Genomic DNA, 23,309 nt, shown 5'->3' on the forward strand with positions numbered 1-23,309 from the left:
GGATTGGTTTTGACCAGAAGTACTTCTTTATTATTGAAGCATTAATGAGGCATTATTGAACATGGAGAAAAATATAAGGAGCATGGAAAGAGATTAATTAAGAGAGTAAATGAGAGATGACCGATCATCTGAAAACGCCATTTTAGAGCATGCGGGGCCTGAAACTCAGAAAATGTGGACTGAGGAATGAAGATGGAAGAGGAATGGGATGGGGGGAAAGGAATTCAGTATTAGAGGGCTGAGGGAGGGAGTTACGGAGCATGGACAAAAAAAGGAAGTTGTGGATGTCAGATATCCAGGAGCTGACCTGTGGAGGAGAAGGAAGGTATTAGGGAAACACGTCTGCTGAGAGGTGATGAGCAGCAGCTTGTTCACTGTTTCCTGTGGAAACTGGGGGTTAAATGCAGTTTGCTCGAGTCCTAGTGTCAGTAACTACAAGTTCTGCAAACAAAATGGCCATTTCAGCCTTCCTCCCCCAAGTTGTAATGCTGGAAATCATGTGGAATGGTGACCTACCAGCTAGCAGTTATTCATTGAAGTTCCATCTGTTGACTAATGACAATATAATGTGAAGGCTTTTAGTTTAATGCTTAACTTAAAAAAAAAAAAAAAAAAAAAAAAAAAAAAAAAAAAGTTAAAATGGCATCGTTAATAAAATGTAATGCTGATACTTTAGGTTGCACAAGTCCTCTTTATTCACCCAGGATTTGATTCATGATACAACCTTCAGTCCAGCAATCACGTATGCTTACATTGTGTACACCTGCCTCATTTTGGGTGCAGGACAGGCTGAGGTGAAACAAGGTTCCCAGCAGAGGCTTTGCTCCAGCCTCTAAGAAGGGCTACAATGCTGAAAGTGCGAAGCTGCAGGACAGAGCACTTCAGCACTGAATGAGTTTTCATTCCAGAACATGGAAGTAAGACAAACATTTTAGAGCAGACTTATCACAAATTTATTGACGTTTTCCCTTTGGTGAGATGGCCAGGTTAGGGAAGTGCTGGCCATTCATAGTTAGAATGGCATTTGGATTCTGAATTTAAAATTTGTCAGTGTGGGATGGAATGCTGCCTCTAGAAAACATGCATTAGTTACATTGAGGTAGTGTTATCCCCTTGCACATTGATGCAGGAATCCTGCGGGCAGGAGTGCTTGGTCATGTAGATTACATCCTAATGCAAATGCCCAAGGAGGCCTCAGCGACTGCTGCTTCACTTCTGCTTGTCTGCACCTCCAGTGCTAAGGTCCATGAACATGGGAGTTTGTAACAGAAGCTTGGTTGTCTGTAAAGTATTTGAGTGTGAATGGAGTTGTCTTGAACTTAGCAAGGTCTGAAGCATCAGTTAATGAAAAATCACAGTAGACATTGCTCTGTGTAGTAAGTAAGCTAATTTGCTAACTCCTGTCTGTTTTACTCTTTGTATTTATTTTAATTGGCTCGATTTCCTCTGGCATAGGTCACAGAGGACTGCATTTGCACTTGATCTGTCCAGTGTGGAATGTAATACTGTCTTCCTCCATCTTGTTGGACAGATTGAGATGATGTCATGCATTCATATATATATTTATTAAAAAAAAAAAAAAAAAAAGGCAGTGAAAATAAAGAAAACATATTGAAAATCAGTTTCCTTCTGTTGTGAAAAGACTTAATACATTTTGCAATTGAGCTATAAAAGACAGAAGCTCTGACCTCAAGCAGTCGGAGCCCTCATCTCAGCATTATAAGTGTACCAGCAGCTGGAAGAACACAGGCTGTCCTGTAAGAAGCTCTTCCAGTTTGAAGCACTGGAGCAACATTTGGCTGAGTGTTGGGAGTTTTGCATCCTTCAGTAGGACGTGCACACTCATGGAACTTCTTGCAAATCACCACTGTTTCAAATTGTGTGCTGCCTGTACTCGTCTCCCACAACGTGGAGGTCTGTCAGGTTGCCAGGACATCTTTCTTTAGGTGGTATCAGTTTTCCAAGAAAACTTTTTTTGTTCTGTTTTTTTGAGCACAAGGAGGAGGGAGGCACTTGGCTGACCTCAGTGCGGTGACTGGATGCCTTTTTCCTGCTCGCAAACTTAAGCTTCACCTGTGGTCACTGTGCCGCATCCATGGAGATGGGCCTTGGATTTATAACCAACACTGAAAGCACGTGGGTTTTTGTCATAGCTTCCTCAAGAAATACCATCCTTTCTTCTGCTTTTCTTTACAAGCTCATTCATTAGGTCCCAAATCGGTCCTCTGCAGTCACAGCAGCCTCCGAAGCCTCTGGAGTTCTGAAGTGCCACAAGCAGTGTATGGTTTAACCTCTTTGGGACTTCCTGTTTGTTGGCTTATGCTAGAGCAAAGGCATCTTTCTCTTAGGTGGTGTGAGTCTCTTAAACATCTTGTGCATTTTGAGGATTTCAGAGATGGAGGAATCCTGGAGAGGTGCAGGATTTCCTGGCAGAATGCCCTTTGGAATGCTGCACTGTGCTCCTTCTGCAGGAACGTTTGTCTGAAGAGCTGGGGTCTCCCCTCTGCCCTCACTGAGGGTCTGTGGGACTGAGGGCAGAGAGGGGGTCAGTGCCTATCTGTGTTTCTTAGGAAGGTGATGGAATTGAATTCCCATCTGGAGAGGGCGTACCGTGGATCTGTGATACGTGTGGCAGTTCTGGTGTTGTTATATTTTTGCCTTTTTTCTCTCTCGGGCAGAAGATGGAAGTGTGTGTGTCCTTTTCAGTGGTTCTCTGTTTCCATAGTGGTATGGATTTAAGAAAGCCTAGGGTGTAGTTAATGTCTCAGGTCTGTTTTCCTGATTTACTTCTTTTTTTCCCTAACCACGTGCTTCTCGGTGCTTCAGTTGTTGCTGTATTAAAAGCTCTAATTGTTGCTATGTTTGGATCACAATTTTTTGCATGTATTACATCCTTAATTACTTGAGGGGGAAAACATGAAGTAAGTTTTCCTTTACCAGAGCCCCAGTTACCACTGTGCAATGTCTCCAGAGTGAAGGACCCTCCAGAGAAACACAATGCTGCTTGGAATGACAGCTGGATTGGAGCTGGAATACAGATATTTGTTCAGTTCTGCTTTAGTATAAAACTGCTTTTCCTTGTAGTTTCAATTTCCTGTCTAACGTGGAAAATGGCTCTTTCATACATCGTTGTGGTGAGAGTAGTCAGTTGGTTGTGGTGGTCGTACAGATTACTGAGTACCTAAATACTATGACAGAAGTTGCTTACCAAAACCTGCAGCAGGCTTTGACTCTCCACGTTGATTTAGGTTCTGTAACTATGGTCTGAAACGTACCAGGGCTTTTTGTCACTCTGAGAAACTTTTGGTTATAGACTAACTTCTTCATCCTTCAGCCAATTCATCCAATGATTGTTGAGAAAATTCCTACCAGCAGGTGTTCAATACTAGCTTTGTGTCCAATGTGCTGATCCTTAATTCAGGATCTCTCTTCTGGTGCCAAATATTTTGACCTAAAATAGAATTGGTTAGAAGGAAAGTAGTAGAGGATTTTTTTTTGTTTAGTCTACCCTTCCAAGTAGGCTATTCAACTTCACCTTAGAGTCTGTGCTTCATGTGTATTATGGTAATTATGGGCTTGTCTCCTAGAACTTACAGCACTTCTTTAGCCTGTGTGCATCAGTTGCTTTGGTAATTTCTGTCCTGTGGATTCAGAGTCAGTTTCCCTCTTGGCATCTCAGGCGTCATTCAGGCCTTTGGGACAAAAATATATAGCATGTAACTGCATGTATTCTGCTGATTCATGGGATCGTGTTTTTGATTGTCCTCACTGATGTTTCAATTTTCTATTATTCTTTTTATAGCCCTCTTAGGGTCTCCAGCTGGTGGAATGCAGAATTCCATTGGTTCAGTTGGAACAGGCCAGCAGAATAATCCATCGCTAAGTAATCCTAATCCGATTGACCCCAGCTCCATGCAACGAGCCTATGCTGCTCTTGGACTCCCATATGGCAACCAGCCTCAGACACAGTTGCAGCCCCAGGTACAAGGCCAACAGCCAGCACAGCCTCAGGCTCACCAGCAAATGAGGACCATTAATGCATTGGGTAGGTGGAAAAAATACCAAGAAACGAAGGTGTTTAAATAAACCAAACTGGATTTTTTAGGATGAATTGTATTTCACAGGAGCAGAGTGGTGACTTTCTGTTAATGCTGATTAGCAACTTAAAAATTATACTATTTAAACGCTAACATTCATTTATGTCTGAATATTAGAAAGCTTTGTATGTATTCCTTCTGCCAAATGGTAGTGGATTAAGTTCCTTCTGAAGTACAGTCCACAGCTTTTTGCTGTCTAAGGTGATTAGATAGAATTCTGTCAGAATTTTTGTTTAAGAGCTATTTGCTCTAGCAGACGATCACAAATGCTAGCTTCTTTCAGGAACTTAGTTGTTATTATCATCTTTCTGCCCTCTAGAACTAATATTTAAAGGTTATGACTTAAATGTTCGTAGACTAGTTGTTTTCTAGGAGAAGATGTTCAAACTGAAATTAGCATATGCAGTAGCTGTGCATATGCACCACAGTGGGAACAAGCATAAAAGTGCCTGTTTGGCACACTATTTATTTGGCTAACCAGTTGTCTGTTAAATGTAGTTTTGTGCTGTTGTCAAAATGGTGAACCAGGTACGAATGACGTTTGATTTTGTCTCAAAGGAGCCAACCAGATGAACCTTCCCACAGGAGGAATAACAACAGACCAGCAAGCTAGTCTAATTTCTGAAACTGCTCTTCCAACATCCCTTGGGACAAATAAGTAATGCACACGTTTTCACTCTTGCTCACTTAAATATTTATTTTCATGCTTTATGAATGTAAATAAAGAGCGTGCTTTAGAAACTAATTGCATTGCTGCTTGAAGTGATCAGTCACATCTATAGCTACTCTCTTCTTTCATGTTTCAGTTCTACATCTACCACTTTAGAGATCCCCAGAAGAGTTCACCAGGAGATCCCCAGAACATTTAGTGGTTTTAAATAAATTCTGAAGGGAAGAATGTGTTGTATTTTTAAATGTACAAATACCTTAGCAGATACGATTTTTTTTATCATGTCTTTTAAGCTCCTGGGCTTTGCTGCTGTGTGCTTTGTAGCTTGTTGAGTTGCTATCGGTATTTTGCCTACAGAATGTTTGATGCAATAACTACAAGTGAAAGCAATTAAAAACTACTTTTGCATCAGACATACTACAGAGACTTGCATTCTTTAACAGCCCATTCCTCTCTTTGCTTTAGCCCCCTCATGAATGATGGCACAAATTCTGGCAATGTTGGAAACCTCAGCTCAATGCCAACAGCTGCACCTCCTTCTAGCACCGGGGTAAGGAAGGCATGGCATGAACATGTCACTCAGGACCTGCGCAATCATTTAGTGCATAAACTGTAAGTATTCACTAAGACCACGGATTTTTTCCTGAGTATTTTTAAGTAATTTCAGTATTGCAGTTCTCCTAGCTGGGAAGTTGTTAATGAGAAAGTAGTGATGCTCTTGACACTGTGCCATTGATAGTGAGCCACTGTGCTTAACTCTCCTCCTTGGTTCATTCTTCTTGCTCATTAAGGGATGAAGTAGTTTATATGGCTATTAAGTTTGTTCTGCTGTAATAAACAGAAGTATTTAGATTCCAGATTATCAAACCTCGCATTCTTTTATCACTGGATTTGCTTTAAACTTGTGGGGAATAATACAACATAGATTGTATTTTAATCAGTTTTGATACATTTTTACATCTCTGATGTATGAGGGAACGTGCTGAGTGAAGGTTATAAAGCTGTACAGAATTACCAGTTTTTCTGTGAGGAATTTTTATTCTCTCTCATCTCTTTTAGTGTCCAAGCCATCTTCCCCACTCCGGATCCGGCAGCACTGAAGGATCGCCGCATGGAGAACTTGGTGGCTTATGCAAGGAAAGTTGAAGGAGATATGTATGAATCTGCCAACAGTAGGGTAGGTTGCTTCAGTCTGGGTATCCAGAATGTGTTCAAGAGCTGTTGTATTGCCAATCTTAGAAACATAAGGAAACCCACAGAAAATAATTTCACCGTTGTGTTGATGAGTGGAGTCATGCTTTCTGTCTGTGGCAGTGTTTGTGTGGCACCTTGCTCTGTGATTAACGTCACTCCAAACTAATTCACCTCCTGCAGGTCTGTGAAAACAACATTGTGCTGGCCATTTTCCATTCCCCTGAAAGTCTGACTGATGCACAAGAAAACCTGAGCACAGCTTACAGTTCTTGATGTCTCCCTTGCTGACGTTCCATTTTATGGAAGTCTCTGTAGATAAGAGTTCTGATGCCTCTTTGCCATTGGAGCTTTTGTCTAGGACCCACTCATGTTAAGCTGCTTACCTTTTACCTACAGTGTTGTAATAATTTCTCTGCTACTCAGCAGCATTCAGGGTGATTTGGCGAAGACAATTAGCAGTTTCAGCTAACAGAATAAGAGATCAGTTTGCCTGTGTTTGTCCTATGCATGGGAAACAAGTCAGAATTACCTGTTCATGAATTCTTTGCCTCCAGTGAGGTGTCAGCTCAAATCTGTATTACTCAGAAAACAAAACCCTGTTGGTTTACAGTGAACATAGTATTTCTTTACGTCAGTGCAGTTTTGCCACCTTAAAGGAACCACTCCCTGAAAGTTTTCATCAGGTAAAAACAGTAGTGCTGTACTGATAGCTAGTGAAATCTTACCTGTTTAGAATCCTGGGGTATTGTCATTAGATAAGAGGCACTTACCCAGAAGTATCTTCTCTTCATCACGTAGAACAGCTGTCAGAGCCTTGTTGGCACAAGACTCCTTTATAGGAACTTGTTTAACTTACTTGGCTCCAAAGCAGTGAATTTGGAAGAAGGGAATAGTTAAGACATTCTGCGTGACTGCATGGGGAATTCGATCTTTCTTCTTGAGGAGCATTAGTTTTGCTTTGACATTGAAAAATGGGTCAGTATAAGGTGTCAAACTGCACACTAATATGTGCTCCCTGTAAATACATCCCTTTCCAGGAGTCTTTGTGATATGAAAGTAGCACAGTCTTAAACGCACAAGTAGGAAGGTGAAGCGTTCAGCAGAAAAAGGGGCTCCTTGTGCTTTTAGAGTGGTCAGCAGGCTGGGCTTTCTTAACAAGACTCATGAGGGGTACTCATCTCATCCTGATTTTCTGAAGTGAGCTGGATCCTGCTGTAATAACCAATTCTAGTTCAGTTTGATACGGATAAAACGATTCTGAGACAAATACATTGCTGAGCCTTGGCTGCATGTAACACTGGGTTCACAGGCAGGGGTGTCCCACAGAATAAATGTGCTCTTAGGGCTTTGTGGCATTATTTTTGCCTTTAACAGGTGTGTGATCTCACGCTTGGCAGATGTGTCCAGCAATTGCTGGCAGGCAAAATTGTCTCCCTTGCTGTGCAGTGTGAGTGCCTCATTTGATCTGTTGTCAGGGTAGATTCAGTAAAATGGATTTCTTTTTTGTCTTGTGCAGATGTAGTGCTTAGCTGTCTGTGCCTGAGGATTATTTTTCACTGATTTTTCTCCATTCCTCTGAGGTTTTGTTTGGTTTTGCTTATTCCCTGCAATGCCTGTCAGTAATCAGACCCTTTAGGAAAAGCAGTTCCCATCTTTATTTAAGAACTGATCTGTCCTTAACACCTATCTCCAGAAGTTTGTTTTGCATAACTGTGTTTCCAGGGACATCTTTTTGTTTTGTCTCTGCATTAGTGGAAATGCTTGTTAGGAAAATATTGTTTAAAGATCATTAACATGTAGAAACTGAATCTTGCTTTCTACAAGCAACAGAGGCCCTGTAGTCTCCTCCTTTGTCTGCTAATCTGCACAAAGTAGGTGCAGTGAATAGTCATGAAGCCGAGTCTCCTAAGTGTTTCCTGGGAGCTTGGTTTTGCTTATCTGGGTTAAAGCAGGGATGAGACTGTCTTGATTTGACAATTCTGAAAAGAAGTGGTTCCTGTTCACCTTGGCAGGTGTGCGCATTAAAAACTGAAACAAAAGCAAATCAGCTGACTATTCAGGTAGACTTGCATGGTTTCTGTCACTGCTTTCTACTACTTGACGTCGAGTGCTATTTTTCTTTTTTAGGATGAATATTATCACTTATTAGCAGAAAAAATCTACAAGATACAAAAGGAGCTGGAAGAGAAGCGGAGGTCTCGTCTGCATAAACAAGGGATCTTGGGAACGCAGCCAGCCTTACAGACGCCAGGACCTCAGCCCCCTGGCATCCCACAGGTGGCTGCTGCCATGGGCCAGGCACAGCCTGTGAGGCCACCCAGTAAGTGCTTCTGCATCGGGGTGGGCACCAGGGAAAGCAAAGTGGGGCAGCAGGGGTTTTGGTTCTTACGCTTTGGCTGCAGCCTTGCAGGGTTTGTGCCCCTGTGCTTTTCGGACTAATCTCGTGTTCAGACACTGAGTCTTTTCTCTGACCGTGTATCTGTTTCTGTTGCAGATGGGCCAATGTCCATGACAACTGTGCCTATAAGTCGTATGCAGGTTTCTCAAGGTATCTGTGTTTTCTTCTCTAACAACGCTCTGTGGGTGCAATATAAAGCATTAGGGGGAATGCTGATCATCTCTTTTGATCTTAGAATTGCACTTGGGAGTGGGGGGAAACTACTGGGTCTCCCTTTTTCAGCACTGTTCTTTGTTGTTGCTCTGAGACAGTAAAGGTCTCAGTGCAGTCATAGAATCATGGAATCCTTAGAGTTGGAAGGGACCTCTGAGGGCCATCTGGTCCAACTCCCCTGCAGTGAACCAGGACAGCACAGCTAGGTCAGGTTGCTCAGGGCCTGATCCAGCCTTGCCTTGAAAGTCTGTAGGGATGAGACATCAACCACACCAACCAAATCTCTGGGCAGTCTGCTCCAGTGCCTTGCCACCCTCACTGTAATATATTTTTTCTTTATATCCAAGGTAAATCTAAGTCAGTGGATGCTCAGTACTTTGCTAGTGACTGGGAAGTAGTTCAGTTGTTTCAAAAAGAGGAGAGGGCAAGGAGAGATATGATAACTGCAGAGCAGGAGAGCTTCGGTATGTTTTTAAATAAGCCCCAAATACACCTGTGGCTGGAAACTTACCACTTCAGTCCTGCACATCCTAGAATGTGTGTAACTGACAGTATTCTGTCTTGGTTTCTGGTGAGAGAGTATGTTTAAAAAGGCATTCTTGTTTTTTTGTGCAACTGATGTTTGCCATCACTAATTTAGGGCTATGGGATTGTGGGTAGCTGTCTCCCAAAGAGTCCAAGCCTCAGACTTACAGACGTTTCAGCTTCCCTCAGAAGAGTATCCCCAATTACTTTATATCAATAAACCATCCTATATTATTATACACAGCATTGTGTCTTTACAGATCATCCACACTGCTCACCTTTAAGCCACCATTATTTCTACACTCCTTAACTGGCATTCTTCTAAACATTTTTTCACATCTTGCTTTCTTTCTTAAGCCAAGTAATTTAAGCAACGTTCAAGGAAAAAGGTGATGTGGAGGGCAGTTAAATTTTAGCCATAAGAAATGCAAATGTCATAGTAGTGTCATAAATAATAGGTCATTTGTGATGACTTGTTCCTAATGAGTTGTTTTGGGGGTGCATTTGCAGGAATGAATCAGTTTAACCCCATGTCCATAGGGAATGTACAGATGTCACAAGCACCCATGGGACCCCGTGCAGCTTCTCCAATGAACCATCCTGTGCAGATGAACAACATGGGCGCTGTTCCTGCGGTTCGTACTTGTTGTTACCCAGCTCTTCTCAGAATTGGTTGATGATATTTAATGGTGTTAACGCTGTTCTGAAAAGGCCGTGTCACACAGTAGGACTGTAAATTGTAGGATAATTTCATGAACATGCACTGAGTCTGTCAAGCTGCTGTTGAGGCATTTGTTTTCACTATTTACGTGTCTTAAAAGAATGTCTTCGGAGAGGTAAATACCAGAGTTGCAATATTGTGCAGGTCTGTGGAAGAGCAGAGTCCTTTCAGGAGCTGTTTCGCTGCAGTACGTGTACTTTATTCCTCCAAGAAAACATGTTTTTATTCTTCAGGGAAAAAAAAACCAAACACCTATATATTTAAAGTGTTAATATAATTTGAATATTAGATTGTATCAAAATAACGCCCTCTTGAATACCATGAAACAAATGCTAACATTATGTGCATATGCCCACTTCCATTTGGTTTACTGAAGGCATTTTTTGTTTCATTTTTTGTCACATCTTTTGCCTCATTACTTTGGTATTTTCCTTCGTCTTGCTGCATGATAAAAAATGTTAACATCTTTATTTTGGTGTTGACTTCTAGATGGCAATGTCTCCTTCCCGAATGCCTCAGCCACAGAACATGATGGGAGCCCATTCCAACAACATGATGGGTCAGGCTCCTACCCAGAACCAATTCCTGCCTCAGAATCAGTTTCCAGCTTCCACAGGGGCTATGAATGTGAACAATGTTGGCATGGGTCAGTCAGCAGCCCAGGCAGGGGTGGCACAGGTACGATGTATTTTCTAATACCTGCATTAAATGCTCTTCATAATTTTGGTCTGATGTATTTTATTTGCGTATCTCTGTGTATCGTTGTTTATTGCAGTAATTCATGACTTCCAGGAGCATTACCTCCATATGCTATATGTGGTTGTCCTATAATTCCCAATGTAAATTCTAAATACGCTGTTTGAGATGCTCAGGAGAATGTTAGAAATTGTTTGTGGGGCACATATGAACACACACCTCTGGGTTTGTGTGGACTTTATTAGCCCACTTTAAATCAAGAGTTACAGTAAAGTGGCTGGGAAAGGTCTTCTGAAATCTTTTGTAACCTTACTTCCAAGCAGAAAACATTTTCCAACGAGTAGATCTTTTGTTGCTGCTGTAATCATCGTCAGCGAAGTAAGGGCTCATGGATGATGTCAGAGGAAGAGATTTGTTGGGTGTTGTATTTTTCTTGTTTGTTTTTTGCCTGGTTTACGAGTAAAGTAGGTTAGCTGAGACCTCAGAGGTGCTCTGGTCCATCATCGAATGAGAGGAAACTTAGATCGTGAGACTCAGCTCAAGGCAAGTTTGGAGCAGCCTCACGATGAAGCACCTGTAAATTCTTGGACCCTGGTTCAGTTACTTGACCAACTTTGTCAGGGGAAAAAACAAGCAACAGAATCCTGAACTTTTGTTTCTTACAACTGACTTTACATAGGCAATAGAGAAGTAAGTTTTAATTTAAATTAAAAGCAAAAAAAGCATCTTAAGCCTTGCGTTTTGCAATAGGGCAGCCATTAAATGTGTTGAGTTCTTTTCCAGAGCAGGGCAGCTAGTCCTGAGCTAGAGTGTGTATTTGCATGAAACTGTTTTGTATGCAGAGTGAGACCTTTGCCCAGCTAATGACATGATTTAGAGACTGTCTGCAGGTTTGTGTTACTCAGAGACTGTGAGGATTCCTTCTGTGCACTGGTAGTGTTTGTGGAAAGTGATGCGTGAGGCACGTCTAAGTTTAGCATCAAGGTCTTTGAATAAAATCTGACAGAAATGATTAGGAAAATGAGAGAACAGTCATCTGCATGGCATAGTTAGATGTGTTTTAAGGATTATGTCAGTGCTTAAACGTTGATTGTGATTCCCAGAGTTTTGGGAGTGATGTGTCTGTAAGAAGATCTCTTTCCCTCCAGCAGGGGCAGGTTCCCAGTGCTGCTCTTCCCAACTCCATGAACATGCTAGGACCACAGGGTGGTCAGCTATGCCCACCAGTGACCCAGCCACCTCTGCATCAGACTACGCCTCCCGTGTCCACTGCTGCTGGGATGCCGCCTATTCAGCACCAAACACCGACTGGAATGACTCCTCCTCAGCCAGCAGCACCCACTCAGCCATCCACACCAGTCTCATCTTCAGGACAAACCCCTACACCGACCCCGGGTTCTGTTCCCAACGCGACCCAAACACAAAGCACGCCTACGGGGCAGACTGCAGCGCAGGCTCAAGTCACACCGCAGCCTCAGACCCCAGTTCAGCCCCAGTCTGTGCCAACCCCACAGCCATCCCAGCAACAGCCAACATCTGTGCAGGCACAGCCACCTGGCACTCCAGTAAGTATCAGCCACTTGTGTTTCCTCTGGTGTCGTGGTGTTCCACAGAAGTCCTCCCTATGTATAGCAGCGCATGGCGAACGCGTAGAGTCCGTACGTTGTATGGCTGTCGATTCTAGCTTCTACTTCGGAGCAAAGGATTCCTTGTACAGATATGTAAAAACGTGTGTGCAGATTATCTCAGCATTGTTTGAAGGAGGGGGGGCGTAATGAATGACTTCAATCTGCTCAAAGTAAAAATGGCAGCAGTGTTTAGAAAGATGAGGAATATCAGGCCTAATATAATATTTGGCCTTAATCAGAATCAGTCTTTTCTGATCATAAAATTTGCGTAGGCTTTTTTCTTTTAAGCTTTGTAGTGAGGAGGAATATACCATGTTTTACTGGGCAGGTGTTTTCTCTGTAAAAGAAGCCTCTTTGTTTGGAGCAGAGATCTTCCTTTGCTCTTACTCTGTAAAGCAGAGTTACTGAATGTGTTCTGTGGAAACTTGACTACAGTGAGCTCCTATATCCATGTTCTGCACTGTTTTGGAATATCATCTCATGTCTCTTTTTTGTGCTGTTCATTTTTTAGTAAAGGAAAATATTTCTATATATGCAGTGTCTTTCTTTTGTACTGTTTTTACAACAGCTATCCCAGGCAGCAGCTAGTATTGATAACAGGGTCCCCACCCCTGCCTCAGTTGCTAGTGCTGATACGAATTCCCAGCAACTAGGACCAGATGCACCAATGCTAGAAAGCAAATCAGAAGTTAAAACTGAAGAAACTGAGCCAGAGACTAGTGAGACACAAGTGGAAGCTAAGACTGAGGTAAATGAGATTCTATACAGCTTAACTGAAAGCAGTGATAGATATAAAAGCACTTGATGATATGTCTGAATTGATGAGCTAAGGGGCGAGAAGAGGGTAGTTACTGGAAAGTAACTGTCCTGAGGAAAGCCATGGATGGAGAGTGCTTTGACAATCTCATAAGCTAATATTTGAATGACTGAGGCCTGAGTCACAGATGTAACAATGCATCTTGTTGCCTCCTTTCTTAAGGTGGAGGAGGATTTACAAGGATCTTCACAAACAAAAGAGGAAACAGATGGAACTGAGCTGAAACAAGAGCCAATGGAAATAGAAGAAAAGAAGCCTGAAATAAAAGTAGATGCCAAGGAGGAAGAGGAAAGTGGCACTAATGGAACCAGTTCACAATCCACATCACCGTCTCAGCCCCGCAAGAAAAGTACGTGTATGAAAACTGATTCTTTTTTCTTGCATACTTTGTTTGATGCAGCCCTTCCGTTTTCTGCGGTCTTTGTTCCTGCTGGGAGGGGCTTGTTTATTTCTGAAAGTAGAATTCCTCTAATGTTACTCGAGTCAGAGGTGAGAGTAGCGTGTTGTGTTCTTAATGCCAGCAGTGTCCTCGCTGTTCCACTTTCTGCCCAGAAGGACCAAGGAGGTAAGGGAGTGGCTGCTGCTTGGGTGACGTGCATGAATCTCTCCCTCTACGTCTGGGCCAGAACTCTTTCCCAGTAGCTCAGTGTAGATGCGAAAAAACAAGAAATATCCATTGCTAAAGAAAACAGCCAAAAATAAATTACTTCTCTTTGTAATGAAGGCAAGATAAGGTTTTTTGGACTCAAACTCAAAACCTTAGCTGTCTCGACCCTTGGTTTTTTGAGATGACCGTTTCTGTGTTCAGTTTTTGACCAAAGGTAAGCTTTCAACATAATGTAAATGTCAAAAAAAAGAAAATGGGAAGTTGCATTCTGTTTCATTTTGTCTTTACTTTCAAAGGAAACTACAGGTGATTACATTAGAAGAACCTTACAGATGTGTGAATGTGATCGAGAAAACATAGTTTTAGTTTGTACAGCTTGAATCTTGATCTCTTATAAATATGCCTTGTATTGTATTTAATTATTAGACATAGTCTTATAATAAAGCACGTTTTCCTGTTGGTGTTCATTTCTGTTTGTAGCACAGTGTGCCAGCCAAACTAGAGTGAGCTGCAGAGCCCGTTTCAAACTAACAATTATAAACAAGTTGAGTCCCAGTGGAAAGAATCATTGCTTCTCCTTCAGTATTCTTGCAAGTAAATGGAGGCAGTAGCTGGGAGAAGATGGTTCTTGCAGAGCTGTACCTTGTCATTGTGGTGATTCAGGCTGGGTTACTGTGTGTTTCCAGTACCTCATTTAGTAACACAGTTCTTGTCTTAGAAATATTGTCGCTAAGTAGCCATATAGAGTAATTTATGTGCAGCCCTGGCAGGTACAGCCGCATGCACAATTTTAAGCTGAGCCATTTTCTCACCAAGTAGTTCATCCAGCTTTAACAGAGCGTTTGCATTTAAACACAAAATAAACCAAGAGGTATTCAAGAGCAAATACAGTGAAGTGTGCTTAAAGGTTTTATGGTATCCTAAAACTGCTTATGAGACTCGTCTCATGCTTTTTCATTTGTTACATTGGTTTCATTTTCCATTGGTATTTGAGACTCCTGATAGCATGGGAGGGATGAAGAGCTGCACTCCAGAGTGACCTGGGATGCAGATTGATGCTGCAGCTGCTCTGGGGAGAGTCTCAGAGCTGGAAGTGGTTGTAGGGTGTGTGCTGTGAGATTTAGCAAACAGTCACCAGGTGTGTTTGTGTTTGAACAGATTCACCTGTGCCTTTAAAGGAGTGTCTTTTTGAGTGGCTTCTGCTGTGCAGTTGGAGTCTATCAGTACCCCACACAACCAGTTGTATTGAACACTGGAGGTTGAAGGGAAGGCTTTTGTTTGCTTGCCTCTTCCCTTGCAGTTTTCTCAAAAGAAAAAGTGATCCTGTCACCTCTTCTCATCGTAGCTGCCTGCCTTACAGCTTGATGGCCTGCAAGATGAGTTTTATTGGTTTTTTCCTTTATTATAAGTCATAATGATGCAAGGCCTGGTTTGAGTGAAGCTTCCCGGGTGTGTTATTATTTTGAAGATGTCTTCGTCTTCCTTTCAGAATTTTCTCCTTAGTAATTATAAGCAGAATTTCCTATTTGAGGAAATGAAACTTTTTTTGAAAGTGAAAAAAGGGAGCATCTTGCTCTTCTGTGGCAGGTAGCACATCATGGTGCAGGCAGAGATCCCTCTTTCTTACCACCTACACACCCCAGACAAAATTGGGATAACTGGGTGTGCCAGCTCCTCGCAGAGATGTACTGCAGGAGGAGAACCAAGGGCATGTAATTGAGGAAGAGGAGAGAACGGTGACTTTCCTGTAAGATCTGCATATAGAAAGAAGCTGTGTTCCAATGCTCTGTTATTAGTCACCACCTTAGGAGCTAAAGATGAAGGCGACTTTTCTTTATATTCTTAGGTGAAGTCATAGCTCTGAATAACTGGATTTTGAATACATCTGTATTTTAAACCAAAATGAAAGTAGATGATAAATGTTCTCAGGAATGATCGTCAGTCTTTAAGGAACTTAACAGAAGTTCTGCTGAAGCTCTGTTGTTCCGATTTAAAGTGAGATCAGGTGTGTTTGGAGGGATGCTCGAGCTGGTGGTGTGTTGTTGTGTGGGTCAGTGCAGGGAAACTTCGTACAGCAGAGTCAAGCAGATGTCCAGAATAGATCATTAAAGAGACTTTCTGACTTTCAAATAAGTGAGGTCATTTGGATTATCAAATTTATAAAGTACATGAATGAACAGTTGCAGAAACAAGACAGAATACTTAGACTGTATTTCCCACTGCTCTCGAATTCTGTAGTACAACTTTGTTTATACAGTTTTGAGAGTACATATTAGGATTCTTTCCATGGGAAAGTGTCTGTGCAGTGGAAGCAAATCACTGTTGTCGGGAGTGAGGTGGTGGAACAGCTGAAGTGACGGCCGTATTGCGTGGTGCCATAAGAGCAGAGCTGGTGAGGGCTCAATGCAGGCGTACAGCAGGGCCTTGCTGCAGCTCCTCTGGCAGCTTGCATAGCCCTTGCCATGATTTAGCTGGCTGAGCTCTGCTAGTTGCCACTTGTAACAAGCAGCAATCCTCTCCCATTTACAGGCAGCGCATTCAAACTGTCTTCCAGCTTCCCTTTGCCCTGCAGGGACAGTTTTCATCCTGCCTAATGATTTCTAGGAGGTTCGGCATCCACAGGTGCCTGAAAGCGTTGAGACCTTAATGATTCAGAAACTGTTGAGTTGCATCAACTTCTAGTGCTTTATTTCAGTGTTTTGAGATGAGAAGTCCTCTCAGAACTAAAACACTAATAAAAAAAGAAAAAAATAAGTAAATTTGAAAAAATCCATTGTTTTTTTTTACCAGAAATTTCCCTTCCCAGAGCCAATTTATATCTTAATAAAGCACCGTCTGAACAACACAAGCAATGATCAGCCTCAAAGGGGTCACTGTAGCCCTATTGATTTAAGTGCTTTCAAGAGAACTCCTAATTGCTCCCTTTTATTGGTTTTGTTCTCATTTCAGCCAGGTAGATAAATATTAAATGCCATCCTGCTCTTCTAAGTTGTCGTCTTTTTTTCCTAAATAATAGGCATTCTTCCCTATTTAAAGCCCCTGTTCCTAAGGAAATAAATGTAATTACACTGCTGAGATGTTCTAAGAGCTCTCCAAGTTATCATTATTTTTCAGAAAATGCATTGCCTTTCTTGTCCTTGTCATCCACTATTGAAAGAAACATGGCTGTTGCCATGCCACTGTTGCCAAGTGGTTGTAATGATGCATATAAATCTTGGAGGTATTGACACTTTCAAAACCAATTAACGGTCCGTTGGACTGGGACTGTTTGGATGCCATGGCCAGAAAATCCCTGTGCCAGCTCTCAAGACATCTGGTTACCTTCTGAAGAGCTGGCTCTTCAGGATTCCTTTACTGGAAGAATCTTGACACAGGAGCAGCTAACGGTGTCGGAAGGGAAAGAGAAAATATGCTGTTGATCTCCTCTGTGAATGGTGAAGCTTCATCCATGTTGATGGTTAATTTGCTTCTGGATAAATCTCGCATCCTCTGGAAGATGCATCGCTGAATTGTTCTTATCCCCCTGTACTGAGAATGTAATCTAGTATGATTCAATTAAATGCAAAAGCTGCTCAGTTGTCTCTTGATGATACATGTTGCTTTTAATCAGCAATGTAGATGAGAAAATCACTTGTAGGATTTTTTTGTTACAGCAATTCTTTATTTTTCTAGGGGAATTAAGCGGATAGGATACCCAGCAGGAATTTTTCTAATCTTCCCATCTTTCATTAACAGTTTTCAAACCCGAGGAGCTGCGCCAGGCGCTGATGCCTACGCTGGAAGCCCTGTACCGGCAGGACCCGGAGTCTCTGCCTTTCAGGCAGCCCGTGGATCCCCAGCTCTTAGGGATTCCGGTGAGTTGGCAGTGAAACACCCAGAGCTGCACTGCTGTGCCTTTGCTCTTACAAACGTTTCATTGTTTCTGCGCAACACGGTGTGAGCAGTCGGTATCTGAGAAACGTTGTGTGTTTGTTTGAAGGACTACTTTGACATTGTGAAGAATCCCATGGACCTCTCAACCATCAAACGTAAATTAGACACGGGGCAGTACCAGGAGCCCTGGCAGTATGTGGACGATGTCTGGCTGATGTTCAACAACGCCTGGCTTTACAATCGCAAGACTTCCAGGGTCTATAAGTTTTGCACTAAACTTGCAGAGGTGTTTGAACAAGAAATTGATCCCGTTATGCAATCCCTTGGCTACTGCTGTGGGCGCAAGGTAGGTCTGCCAGGGACTCGGGCGCAGTCACGCTTTTCCATAGAGCTGACTGAACTGATCAGACGTGTGCTTTGCGTAGTCCCTTAGCTTTTCTAATTGAAATAAGAAACGGATGGGCTTGTGAGGGTTGGACTTTTCTTCACCACACTATGAGTTAAAAAAAAGCATTAGGTAGTGTCCTTCTTGCTGTTAATCTGTCATTGTCTGTACCTCCCTCAGAGAGAGAAGGCCTTTTCTGATCAAAGCAGTACTAAAATTCTTTGCTTCCATTGTCCATTGCAATCAAGTAGGTGGCTAGAGAGGTCAGCTCTTCACTTCATAAAGCCAATTACTATAATTCTACTAAGAGAGCTTTGCTAATATATTTACAGTAGCTTAAGAAAGTGTAATAACAATGTATTGTGATATCCCCAAGTTAGCCTAATAGATATTTGATTAATAAAAAATTACATCTTAACATTTCCTTTCTCACCATTTTTTTGCAGTATGAGTTTTCTCCACAGACCTTGTGCTGCTATGGCAAGCAGCTGTGTACTATCCCTCGTGATGCTGCCTATTACAGCTACCAGAATAGGTAAGTCCTTGGCTGCTTTTCTTGTTTTTCTTTTTTCCTTTTCTTTTGCCTTACTCAGGAAAGCAGTATTGTTTGTGTTGTCTGCAAGCGTGGAGGAGGGTTATTAACCTTCTCTTTCCTTTGTCTGCTAAGTCAGGAGAAAGTTGGTTCTTACCCTTGCATGCTGTCCTTTTGCAGGTGCCCCTCTAGTTTGCTGTACTGCAGGTAGATAGACGTGATGCTTAGCTGCTTGCTGTTGGCGAGGCCGTGCTGCTGAAGTGCAAGTGCTGTGTTCTCCTCAGTACCAATAGCAGGGCACGCTGAAGGGAGAAAGGTGGAACAGCCGAGAGGGACTGAGATGGCTGAATTGCCTTGGTCTGGAGAATTACAAAAATGTGCAGCTTTGTTTTTGAGTTACTGTCAGAGTTTAGAAAGTATATGGTACAGTAATAAAGTTTAGCAGTCTCTCTTTTATCTTCTCAGTACTTAATTCTCTTTAAACTAGCTTGGACTTATGTTTACAAACTTCTCGGACTCCATGGAAATATCAGAAAATAATACTTGATGCTGAACTTTTTTCCTTATTACTGTTAGGATTTGATGTATGATTGTTAACCAATAGCATTGTAATATTTTCCATTTGATACGTAAATCAACACTGCTGTACTGAATAACAAAGAGAACTTAGAACATGGCTTTGTTCTCACTTTGCCTTCTTTGATTTATTTTTTCCCCCAAAAAAGAAAAAAATGACAAACTATAGATGTGCTGTGGCACAGCTTCCATTTCCCTGTTTCTTTCTGAGGGTTTCACAGTCCGCAAGCCATGCCAGCTTTGAAGTGTGCAGCAGGCTGTTGTCTGAGCAAAGTTATGGAATGAATCCAGGCAGTCAGTGCTTGCATTTAGTCTCCCTGCAGGCCGTCCCTACGTCACCAAATGCATTGTAAGATGGTGTAAGACTGTTGTGTACCACTGAGCTGGAGCAGCACAGATGTGGGAGATGAAAAGGTGTTGCTTTGCACTGTGTGTTGGGGCTGAGGTAGATTGCAGTGTTACAGAGCAATGCAGATAGTGTTATGGAGGAATGTCGATTCACAAGCTCTCATAAAAGGTTTCACACAGCTGCTCTGAACTCTCAAAAAAGTCTGTCTGAAGAGAAGTACAGCAATAAAATGCATTTAAATGGATAGCACTTCAGTGGCCACTGCGGTCCTTAAATACCGGTGCTTTGTGATAGGATTTAAAATGCTTGTCATCTTATACATCTGGGTAGTGTGGTACATAAAAAGAATAGCAACTTCAAAAATAATTGGAGAAGTCATTTCTCTTTCAAGCTGTTTGGGTGCTAAATCACCCCAGCTGCTCAATGGAAGGCTGCGTTGGTGCTGATGTGAAGCACGTGGTTGGTGCTGCACTGGGTTCCTCGGGGCTCAGTGATGCACTGTGGCAGCTTCCCATCTCTTGGGGGTGAGGCAGGTCCCTCGTGTAAGGTTTAGAATTAAAGGGTGGTGGTGGCAGGTCGGAAAGGGACGCTGTGAAAGGGGAGTTCACTGCAGTGTCAGTGGGCATAACAGAGATGGAGTGGGCACAGGTGTATTGAGAAAGAGTAGGGTGCTTTGGGATTTGGGCTTTTCTGGCTTGTTTTTGAGGTTTGTATTTCAGACTGCTGAAATCAAGAGAGAAATCTTTTTATAGGTTTGCTTAACAAGGTATTTCTGGTGCTCAGTCACTGTATTCTGAAGCGTGTGTTTGGCTGATGGGATCATAGAGACCTCTCATTTGTCAGCTCTATCACTCTGAAACAGTCAGTTTGTTTCCTGTGACAATGGTTTTCACGTCTTAATTTTTTCTTAACAAAGAAATTAGTGGAAAGAAAATCATTCCAACAAAACTAATTGTTTGAATGTTCCTGACTTCTTCAGCATACGGAGCAGACAGCATTGGGCTTACTGGAAACCAGGTGTATTTGCAGCTAAGAATAACTAGGCACCGTTCAATAAATGAACTCTGCCCCTGCAATTCAGTGACTGAAAATTAATCATTTAGAATAGAACCGTTTGGCTTCCACAAATAACACAGAAGCTTGGGTTAGAGCAAGGGTTCAGAAAACACGCTTTTCCTGTGGATAAAGCAGTGGGTATTTCAGGTGAGTCCTAGTGTCCAATTGCTAATCTAGAAGTTCCTTCAAATACACTTCAGTTGCAGTTGGAAATTGGCGTGCTGACACAGATGAGCCTTCTCAGGACTTTGATAATGAGCCGTAATATGACTTGTCTCTGATAGATGGGAATCAGTCACCTGAACAGTCTGCATTTGAAAAGCTCTCCATTTTTCATGTGTTGCAGTGAGCACCTTCCGTGAATTATCTGACTGTTACAGCTAGAATGTCGTATGCTTCCCCAAGTGTTTGGTGAATATTCGTAGCAGCATTCAAAAAAACCAGTAAATTACAAGAGGGTCTCCATTTCTGCGGGTCCATATTCATAATAACTTAGTTATTATTTTACCTGAGTTATCTTACGGACCAGCATTCACGATCTTCAGGTGATTCATTTTCACTGTATTTCAGTTTTTCCTTCTCCATCTTAATACCACATATGAAGGCTGAATTCTTGCTAACTTTAGGCCTGGCTCTGCAGCACAGAGCAGCCCAGGATGGCTGCTGTGTGAGCTGGGGTGGTTGTGTCAGTTGTTCTGAACATGAGTGGTAATTAACTACGTCTGGGTTTGCTGAAATTGAACCAAGTATGAATGGAAGCTGTGCTGTGGGCTTTTCTGGTTACAAGCCCCTTCGTTTGGGTCATCCTGTGTTTCGTTGCTTCTCCCTTTGACTCCTAAAATGATCAACCCTGAGAGTCAGCGTTTGTGAGTTTAATGGGGTTTTGTTGTTGTTTTTTTGATTAAATTGTATAGAATGACATAGTAAGAAACAAGAATGGATTGGCAGTATGTAAACAGCAGATAAGCTGCGGCCCTGCTGTGGCTCTGTCACCTGGGCAGTGTGGGCTCAGCACGAGGGAGGTGCAGCATCGCTGCCCACTCCTCAAAAGCTCTGCTGAGGAATTGCTCTGTGCTCATCATGAGGCACTCACTCATCACTCCCAAAGACTACAAATGAACAGAATCGATCTTTTTTTGTTCTCCTGGCCTTGTTCAGTTGCATTAGCAGCTCCTGGTTTTGCTTGAGAGGATGTTGAGATGAGAGGTTTAATCCCAGCTGAGCTGACCCGCAGGAGATGAGGCACGGGCAGTTAGCGTGCGGTTGGCTGTGAGCAGGGAGCAGACATCTGAGCTCACGTGGTTGCTATCAAAACTGCAGCTGCCCCGCTGGTAAAGTTATTACACAGCTCGGTCAGTATGTGCTGTGTGAAGTAGAAGGAACCCAACCCTCCTTCCTCTTAGTGTCACTGCACGCCCAGCCCCGTGTGGAAGGAGCTCTGAGCGTGCTGCTGTGTTTCAGTGGTTCCTGGCAAGCTGGGCGGCTCTTGGAGCCAGAGCCAAGCTGGCAGGGCTGCAGGGGTTGGAAGGCTCCTAAAACCGTGCTGCCTTCACGCGGCCCTGGCTTTGCACTCTTCAGAACTCCTTCCCTTGATGTGCTGGGTGCTGCCCAAGGACCGGGCGCTGCTCACCTGGTGCTCACGGCACACGGCGCTGGTGTCACGGCCTGCCTCTGCCACAGCAAGCGATTCCAGCCTGTGCATTTCAGCAAAGGCCACTCGCTGGCTGTGGTTGGCTCCTGGGAAGCTCAGTGCTGGGATCTGCCCCCGGCTCACAGCAGTTCAGGCGTGTGAGGATGTGTTGTAAGGGACAGAGCTGCTGACCTCCATCCCTTCAGTTGTCGGTTCCTTGTGACACTGAGTCTCGTTTGATGCCTCTGATGCTCACCGTTTGTACGGTTGTAGTGTTTGAGTACTAAAACTGCATTTGCTGTGCTGCCATTGCTGCTTATACTCTCTCACTCTTGAACCTCCATAAAGCTCCCTTATTTTGATGATCCTTCGTGGCCTTCCTGCATTTTACAGCTGTGGCCTCTCTTTGTTACCTTTGTTCATGTGTGAATTCATATCCTTTCCAAACATTTAGCCTTTCGTTTTTAATGACCCGGACAACGTTGGTTCCAGTTCATCAGAAGCAAAACAAAACAAACAATTTAAAAATAAATAAAAAAAATAATCTGTGAAACGTAGATATTTTTTTTTTTTCAAATGCAGATTGTATTTTTGTGGAGTTGCCTTCCAATGTACTCAGCTTGGTTTGTGAAACCATCGGTTTGCTGAGTGTAGCGGGATTGGCTCTTGGTCTGGGGACCAAAAATTCTCTCCAGTCTCGTATTCGATTTGTAAAGTTTAATTGCACATCGTTAACGTACCCATAAATATATTGTATGTATGTACAATATTTGATGTTGTTCACATATATACATATATTGTATTTGTATAGATAAATGGCTGGAAACTCTGACCCATAATTGCATTTCTGTTAAATGTTTGTCTAGAGTATGGATTTGGTTTCATTTATATTAAATAATAAAAGCTGAGCAATTGGTCACATTTATTCTTACAGTCAAATAACTTTTGAATTGAATATTTTAATAGCTGTTTTTTTTCAATACCAAGTGTTTCTGCTTTTATAGTTTTTACTGACAGCCAGTAAATGCTTTCAGCATATTTTCTAATTGCTTAAACCTGTACAAGTGTGTTCCTAAGGCTTCTTGACAGGCTGCTTTTTTTAACCAAAGGAAACCCAATCAGTCTCAAGCCTGCAATCACAATGTTTTTTTTTCTTAAGCAATGCAAATCAAATCCAAATTCTTCAATTTGAGGCCTCTGTAAACGTAGCGCTTGGTAGCTACTGCATTAATCCTGCCCAAATTTGGAATCTGACCCTCCGCTCTGTTAGTAATGATGGCCGAAATGTATAAAATGAGACCGAATGCTAATCTGTGCTTTGCCTTGGCTTTCTGCTCTGTGT

At 42.5% G+C, this 23,309-nt stretch overlaps 1 protein-coding gene across 1 annotated transcript in view; it reads left to right on the plus strand.

The window, feature by feature from the left end:
• LOC122165300 (CREB binding protein) overlaps positions 1 to 23,309 on the plus strand; it is a 77,441-nt gene that overhangs the window by 34,473 nt on the left and 19,659 nt on the right. The window contains exons 7-20 of the mRNA XM_042828165.1: positions 3,803 to 4,045; positions 4,656 to 4,755; positions 5,233 to 5,379; positions 5,827 to 5,944; positions 8,089 to 8,281; positions 8,456 to 8,509; positions 9,608 to 9,732; positions 10,308 to 10,496; positions 11,663 to 12,079; positions 12,711 to 12,890; positions 13,122 to 13,308; positions 17,302 to 17,420; positions 17,546 to 17,785; positions 18,271 to 18,359. Of these exons, the coding sequence (XP_042684099.1) occupies positions 3,803 to 4,045; positions 4,656 to 4,755; positions 5,233 to 5,379; positions 5,827 to 5,944; positions 8,089 to 8,281; positions 8,456 to 8,509; positions 9,608 to 9,732; positions 10,308 to 10,496; positions 11,663 to 12,079; positions 12,711 to 12,890; positions 13,122 to 13,308; positions 17,302 to 17,420; positions 17,546 to 17,785; positions 18,271 to 18,359 (2,401 nt within the window). The remainder of the gene's footprint in view (positions 1 to 3,802; positions 4,046 to 4,655; positions 4,756 to 5,232; positions 5,380 to 5,826; positions 5,945 to 8,088; positions 8,282 to 8,455; positions 8,510 to 9,607; positions 9,733 to 10,307; positions 10,497 to 11,662; positions 12,080 to 12,710; positions 12,891 to 13,121; positions 13,309 to 17,301; positions 17,421 to 17,545; positions 17,786 to 18,270; positions 18,360 to 23,309) is intronic.

The sequence above is a fragment of the Centrocercus urophasianus genome, unplaced genomic scaffold, assembly GCF_019232065.1.
Source record: "Centrocercus urophasianus isolate 14NV4802_14NV808 unplaced genomic scaffold, USGS_Curo_1.0 seq_29, whole genome shotgun sequence".
NCBI lineage: Eukaryota > Metazoa > Chordata > Aves > Galliformes > Phasianidae > Centrocercus > Centrocercus urophasianus.